Here is a 7,883-nt window from a genome sequence, read left to right on the forward strand (position 1 = left end):
GTGCCTCCTTTGGGGAATAACGCTGCATTCTTGTGCTGAATAATGCTAACACAAATCATTTCATCCACCTGTGCTGAGTTTACTTAAGTGTTGATTGGAACATTCCGCCTCTTCAGCTCACCAGGTGCTCCCAGATGTATCACGTCTCCTGTCATTCCAGTCTGGAAATACCAACAGCTATGGCGAGATCATGACATCAGCTTGTTACACTCTGAGGAACCTCATCATGTCCAACCCACACCTGGGAAAGTGTTACTTGACAAGCAACATGCTCAATAATGTAGTAAGCCTGTGCCGAAATGGGTGAGTCTGGGGCAGAAGGCATGGAGAGGGTCTCAGGAAATTTGCTGCTCTACTCAGGTTGTGCTTGGCTTGAATGTTCACACTGGTTCATCTTTTGGTTGGAGCGCTCACCTCACATGGCCAAAACACAGCTGTGATGAGGCGTATACAGATTTTATACGTAGGTCCTCTGGTTTACTCATCTGTACTCCATGAACTTCAACAGCTGAGCGGTCTCAGCAGATTTAGCCACTTTTCCTTGTGGGAATGGTTTGAGTTCTGTGCCCTTTACAGCCCCATGCAAAAGCTTGTCAACTCTTGCCGAACTGTGTGCTCATTTCTGGCCAAATTGCAGTTTACAGTCTTTGGCCATATCTCCATTCCAAGGCTCTCATCTCTCCTCCCATCTGGCTTTGAAATACCTTGTGCAAGCAGCCTATTGTCTTCTGTTATGAGAAGACATTCACAGGCCTTCTCCATCATCTTTTGACAAACCACTTACAATTTACCTCTTGTTCTATGGCAGCAAGGAGATTCTCAGTCATTACCAGTGGCTTCTCTGTTTAGGTTGGGCCTCAGCCAACTAATATCAGTCACTTCACTGCTTTTATATGCTTCCACTCTGCAACAAGCTCAATTAACACCAAACCCTGCCCTCTTCTAAGTCTTCATTGTTATGAATGGCATTAACTTCTGCCTGAAGTCCCGCTTGGGCTCCCTCAGACCAGTCCTCAGCTCATTACTGCTTCAGCAGAGCGTTGCACAACCAGGGCCATGCGTACCGAAATTGCCTGGGCTGTTCAGCATGATGAGCTTTGTTTCCAGTGACTCACTAACTGTGAGAGTTACTGAACTCCAGAGAAGTCTTCAGTGTATTTCTCCTGACGGTGTCACAAATTCCTCCTGAGAAACTCCCATGTGAGTTTGAACTGTTTCCAGATATGGAAACCATGTCCCTTCTAAAAATTGGAGCTAACTTTTCCCACTTCCCTGTACTTCTCTGAAGGCAAACGGGAAATTTCAGGGTAGCATTTGTCTATTCCTATGTCAGAAAGAGCCTCACATTCCCTGATGGCAGTAACTGGACCCGACAGCTCCTGCAGGGCTGCTGGCGATGCTGGACGCAGACCCCATACTCCCCAAATCGTGCTGCTGGATTCCCCTCTCCCAGCCTCACAGCCAGCAGAAATAGAGAGCACAGAACATCCCAGCGGTGACCGAATCCCCATGGGGGGCACCGTACTGCACTGTGAGCATTTTGCAGGGCTTTCTCTGTTGGTTTGCCTCAGTTTCCCTGCAGACACTCTTGTAGTCATATTTTAGACATAACTCCCAGGCTGCAGATGAGTTATGGACGCTCTCCCTTCCCACATTCCTCCCAGACACCAACCAGCACCCCTCAGAATTGGGCTCCCTTCCCCTGATGCTCCATGCTGGTGTATTCTCAGTGAAAGGCATAAACAGTTCCACACTTTATCTGATTGCTGTGGTTTCTTCTCCTTCCTGTTGCATCCCAATTAGATAATTGTCTCAGTCTCCTGCATATATCCTCCTCTATGACACAGAGTGATGATGGCGTGTGCTCACGCTGTTATTTTCAATCCAAGTTAGCAAAATATTGCATATCCTAAATACCTCTGAGTTCATTGCTTTCAATGGCTGTTTGGCCAGATTATAATTTTCAGCCACAACATTTTTCTAAGTGTGGTCATTCTGATGACAGAGTATGGGATGGTTATAACCAGAGGAACAGTTTTGCAATGAAAGCTCCTTCTCTTGGCCCAAAGCATTGCTCAAGAATTTCTTGCTGTGTGCTGCTCTTCCAGTCCTCCAGGCAGTGCCAGCAACACGATCTGCATCTCCCATGCGGTCATTCCGACCAGATTAAGTGTGGTCATTTCTTGTAGGCTGGAAGATTTTGGTATCATCTGTTGTGTCTTTTAGGGAAATGCCCTGGATTTGCTCATTGGGTTTTCACACTCACAGGATGATGCTTGCAGGTCCCACACTGCCAGCCCCATTTCTCATTAGCCCAGTGCACTGTTTGGAGGACGCGTTTTGGTAGAAGCAGAGGACCATAGAGTCACTGAAGTTGGAAAAGAGCTCTAAGGTCCCCAAGTTCAACCCCAGCTCATCCCCGCCATGTCCACCAACCACGTCCCTCAGTGCCACATCTACCCTCTTCTTGAAAGCCTTGCAGGGACGGTGGCTTTATGGAGCTGTACCATGCTGGCAGCCAGGGAGGTCTGATCCTGCTCCCCGTGAATGGGACAGGCTGGGGCTGTCGCAGGGCTCAGCACTCTCCCAAAGGCAGGACATGGTCCAGCAGATCAGGAGCAGCGATAACAGCTGGCACTGAGGTTTAGATCTGGGTTGTCATATGAAATGTTCCAGAATTATAGAAGATACTGTTATGACTCATGGTTTCGGAGCTGTTACGTGAGCAAGTATCTATTAACTTGTGCTGAGCAAGGACTTCTGGTTACAGTTGTTATTGTGAGCGCAGAGCCTTTCCCTGTGCTGCCCTCCTGAGGGATTCGCCCACAGCGTCCCCATGGAGTCTGCATTGGCACCACTTCACTTCCTCACCCTCCCAAATTTCACACTCCAGAAGCACTTTTTCAGCTCCGTTCTTGAGCTCCGACCTTCCCTTCCTGCTCGTTCTGTTCTGGTCCCAGGGCATGTTGTCACGTAACATTGCTGGGGGAGCAACAAAGGGTTGGACTCAACGATGGGTCCCTTCCAACTGGGAGTACTGATGGTTCTGGGATTTCATTGGCAGTCATCTATCAAGCCAGCGAATGCCCGGCTGGAGGTGGCTCCTGGTGCTGCTTTGTGGCTGTCCACAACTCCTCACTCAATGTTGCTTTCATCTTCCCAGCTCCTGTCCAAAAGCAGCTGAAGCTGCTCGCCTCCTCCTGACAGACCTTTGGTCGAACAGGGAGCTCCAGAGTGTGCTCAAGCAGGTAAGGAGAACACTTCTGCATTTTGGCTGGTGGCACAGCCCCACAACACTCCATGAGGTTGCAGAGATCTTTGTGAGGTTCCTTCTCTCTTTTCTCCCACTTTCTTCTGCACCCATAGCCCTACCCTGTGGTCACATCACCCCTATAGTCAGAATAACCTCTACAGCCCCTAAGAGGAATATTTAGGATTTATTTTACACCCCGCAACAGAAACTGCAGAAGTGCTGGAGAGTCAGGGCGCAGAGCCAGATCCCAGCCCTGTGGCTCACTTTGAACCAGATGGGTTTTTCCAGCTCACCAACAGCAGCACCTGCACAGAGCAAATGGCTAAATTAAAGAGAAGGAGTAACATCCACAAAGGGGAATTCCCCAGGGGCAGGAAGGCAGAGAGAGCCTGAATATTGTTCTTCTCTTAACGGTGAGGGACTTTCTCCGTGGGAGCTGGTGTAGCTTTGCACTGGTGCTGCCCACTCGTTTTGGTGGGACTGGGTCGTGCAGGTGCTCCTGCAGGTGGTCGTTGCACTGGGTGCACATCAGGGTGGGAGTCTGCAAGCAGAGATGCACCATGCATGTATCAGTGCCATTTTTCCAGGATGGGCAATAAGATGAACTAACATTCACTAAGGGACCAAGGGAGGTAGAGCTGGAGGAGCCCAGCAGAAAGGGGAGGTCCATCCAAGAAGGTCCATCCATGAAGGTGACCACTCATGTTGACGACATGAAGAGAGTGGAGGAGTCTGTTTGAGAATGGGGCATGCTTTATAAGGATGCTTTTGAATTGGCCATGGGGGGGGTCTTCCACAGCAGTTGATAGCTATCCATTCTAAAAGCACTGCACATTCACTGCTCTCCATATCCACCTGCTTTTTCAGCAAGGATTTGATAAGAACATGATGGGATCTTTAGCTGGGACGACCTTCAGGACTCTTCCTTCCAGATTTTAGGAGCCTCTCCACACACATTTGGGCTGCAGGTGAGAATGGGGCCCTCATCCATGGGGAAGGGTGGCATGGGGGCACAGAAACTGGGGACAGGGCAAGGGAAAAGACTGAAAGTTGGGTGTGGATGAAACGAAATGATATCATCGATGCTTTAATATCTGGGTCTTTCTTTGTTTTTCAGAGATTGGAATTGGTTCATCTCCAGGAACACAACCCGTTCACAGCTCCTTATGATGTTAAAGATGTGGAGTGTCTGTGAGTTAAACTCAACTGTAAAGCAAACCAAACATACGGATTTCATGTGGATCGTACTGATATTTTTAAGCATTTTCTTCTTTTTTTTTGGGGGGGGTGGGAGGGGGAGAAGGGACTTTCATGGAGGTTATAGTTTCTTGATGTCAATATTTGTATTTTTTTGCAAAGAGTGTTTCTGTGTAACTGTGCCCACGTTGCTGTGGTGTGCATGTGGCCAACGCTCACACCTGGCGAGCAGGGCTGAGTCCCCACCAAAACTCAGTGTCAGCTGTGCAGTTTCAGCCCCTCGCACGTAAGGCAAATCCCACCCGATCCATGCAACAAATGCTGCCGCACCAAATTCTTGTCACAACCCATTTTCACCCAGAAGTGCAAAAATTGCTGGTTTGATGTTGTCCCCACGTTGCATATGGCTGTTCTCAACAGATACACACAAAACTCTTCTTTAAAAAGGCTGCTTCTTCCTAACATTTACGAACATGGGCTTCTTTCCTGCTTCTGATTTTTCTTCTCCTATGAGCTCTCATAGTTATTAGTATTTCCTCTCCTGTCACCTAAACTCTTTATCTCCAGAAGCAAATTGTTGGCTGCTGATTCTCCCCTGGCACTCAGCAACTGCTCTCTGAAGCTGTATGGACAGTGCTAACACAGAGCACAGTCTCACCAGGTGCCAAATCAATCACCGGGCACTGGAACAGTGCAACCATGGGACCATGTGTGGAGAAATACGGCTTTTGGGAAGCTGGAGCCAGGAGGAGGAGCTGGCTTTGCCCAGCGTCACTGAGTGCCAAGAGTGAGGGATGTGGCCTTCGTCATCAGGCTTTGTTTGTACCAAGCAATGTAAAGAAATAGCAAAAATGGAAAAGCATGTGAGAAATGCGAGCTCGGAGGCACAGGGGGAGGATCAGCAGAGGATGCACTGCAGGGGCACAGAGATGTGCAGACGTGGAGGGTGCAGGAGGCGCTTGGGAAGGATGGGTTACGGAGCTGAGTCTGGGCAGGGAGAAGCAGTCTCGTGTTTGCAGGGTTCAGGAGGGCTCAGCTCCTCGCTTGGTGGCAGCTGGCACATCCCATTGACCTGGCAGGGCTGACTTCAGCTCTGCTCTGGGCAGCATCATCCCCACTCAGAGCGCAGGGCGCAGAGCGAGAGGAGCCCCAGCCGCTTCTCTCTTGGCCTACAAAGGGTGGCTCAGCCTTGTGCACTTTAATGAGCAACAGCTATTTGCTTGCATTCACCCACGTTCAGTCGAGAGCTTTCTGTGCGGAGCTCCCAGCCAAATGAAAGAGCAAAAAGCACCTTTGAAGTGGAGAGCTGGAACCAGGCGAATCCGGTAGGACAGTTTCAGGAGCATTTAAACAGCAGCGGAGGAGCCCAGGCCTGTGGGCATGCCCTCACCACGGCTGCCAGCTGTTGCATAGCTGGTGCATGCCCTCATTTCATGGTTCAGAATGTTTTTGGCAGGACCCAACTCTATGGACGTCCAGAAAGGCTGCAGTGTCCGCAGGAAGGGTTGTTGCAGTTTGGCTTTAGGATTACGCTGCGTGCAATTTTGCATTCAGATTTGTTCCTGTAATTACACGTTAGGCAGAAGTCCTGGGAGCTAATGTTTTTCCCTGTAAAATTAATTGGGAAAGCTAACTGCAAAATGTAATGATGGAATATTGAGGAAATTCATTCTAATTGACTGTTATTTGAGCTTTATTCTAAAGCAGTGCTGCTGCTTTCACCGGTAATGCAATTTACAGCAGCACTATGTTAGGCACAAAGAGCTGCAGTAATCATCCCACAATTAAATTTACAAGTCCTGGAGGTTTCGTTACAAAGTACTGAGCTCAGAGGATTGGATGCATCATTCACATCAGTGTCAGTGACGTACAGCAAAGCTGACCAAACGACACAAATTAAAACTGTCTCCATCCTTGGAGATCTCATATAGAATCATGGAATTGCTGGAGCTGGGAGGGACCTTTGAAGGTCACCTGCTCCAACTGTCCTGCAGTGAAGCTGATCTTCAGCTCTTGGCTGCACACAGCCTTGGATGCTCTCCCTGCCCTGAGCTGGGAGCTCCCTCCAGCCTCAGTTTCCCTACAGTGCTGCAGGTTGCTGCTCTCATACCTCAGAATACAGCTGCCCCAGGAGAGCAGGGCTGAGCTGCGGCCCCTCTGACACCCCTGGGCTCTTTGCAGCTCTTTTTCCCCCCGAGGAAACTCTCTGATACTCATCTCTATTTTCCTCTCAGTCTCTCTGTGTTAAATCTGGACTACAGACTCTACCCACATAGGTGAAGTGACGCTGATGTCTGGCAGTGTAAGGAAAACCTCTGCTGTTGCTCATACCCAGCGGTCTGGGGACCTTCTTTTCCAAACCACGCTTCTCCCAGGGGCAGAGCTCAGCACCGGGATGCTGCTTTCACTTTTTTCCACCAATCTTCTTCCTTCAAGGGAGACATTGCTTCATAGAGGCAGATCTTTAGCTGAGATATGCTCCTTGCTGAGCTGTTTTCCTGTTTTTTCCCTGTGTAAAAGGCAAGGCAGGGTGGATCTGCAGGGATACAGCTGGGGCAGGTCTGCAGGGCATGGGTTGGAGTGATGGAGAACTACTGAAGAGGGAAGGACCACAGCGAGCAGCACCCTGATCTCTGCCAGCAGCAGAATAAGAGCAATTGGGGCTTGATTTGTGCGCAGGACACACGACCATGTAAATAAATACCACGCTTGTTTGTCCTGGGCTTAGCAGAGCTTTTTGGCCTGTTTTCTCTTAAATGCTTTATTTGTTTCATGTATGTACAATCCAACCCACCCCAGCATTTCAGAAGCCTCATGGACTGCATGAAAGGCAGAAGGCAGTTTTATTCCTCTCTGACCACACAGCAGTTTGAGACCACCCGAGCCTGCCAGTCCATAGCTATACAGTGTATTCTGTAAGATATAGGTATGTGAGAATAACGTATCAGAGTTTTGTTTTGGCTGTACTGTATGTATTTGCTTCATTGGAAAAGCTGGAATCAATAAAAGCTGCTGGAATTTCTTCAAGCCAATTGTTGCACATGGATTTATTTTGGTTGTCTGGCCGTGAGCTTTCTTGGGGAGTCACCATGAGTTACCACTATGGATAGATATATATAGATAGACTGTGATAGATATATAAATAGACTATGGAGGTCTATCTGTTGATTTCACCACTTGGGTGTCACTGGGATGGGACCCTGGAGTTCCCTCCAAGCAGTTGTGGTCACTCCAAGGCCATCGTTTGCATATGCTAAGATTATTTCACCCCAAATGCATCACCAGCACTTTTCTATGCTGGTGTCTCTGTGTCATTTAGCACCCATTCCTTACTGGTCTCCAGTTCACTGGAGTTTCACACACAAACATCACCTTTAGTCCTCAGGCACACGGAGATGTGTGGATTCTTCATGCTAATCAGGAGCAAATTCAA

The 7,883-nt window shown here is 48.8% G+C and overlaps 1 protein-coding gene across 1 annotated transcript in view; it reads left to right on the forward strand.

Moving 5' to 3' along the window:
- Positions 1-4,531, forward strand: part of PKP1 (plakophilin 1) — a 33,128-nt gene extending 28,597 nt beyond the window's left edge. The window contains exons 11-14 of the mRNA XM_042887160.1: positions 117-303; positions 3,164-3,248; positions 4,121-4,221; positions 4,371-4,531. Of these exons, the coding sequence (XP_042743094.1) occupies positions 117-303; positions 3,164-3,248; positions 4,121-4,192 (344 nt within the window). The 3' untranslated portion in view covers positions 4,193-4,221; positions 4,371-4,531. The remainder of the gene's footprint in view (positions 1-116; positions 304-3,163; positions 3,249-4,120; positions 4,222-4,370) is intronic.
- The last annotated feature ends 3,352 nt before the right edge of the window (positions 4,532-7,883 follow it).

This window comes from Lagopus leucura, unplaced genomic scaffold, assembly GCF_019238085.1.
Source record: "Lagopus leucura isolate 7727_CA_CO unplaced genomic scaffold, USGS_WTPT01 Super-Scaffold_100073, whole genome shotgun sequence".
Classification (NCBI taxonomy): domain Eukaryota; kingdom Metazoa; phylum Chordata; class Aves; order Galliformes; family Phasianidae; genus Lagopus; species Lagopus leucura.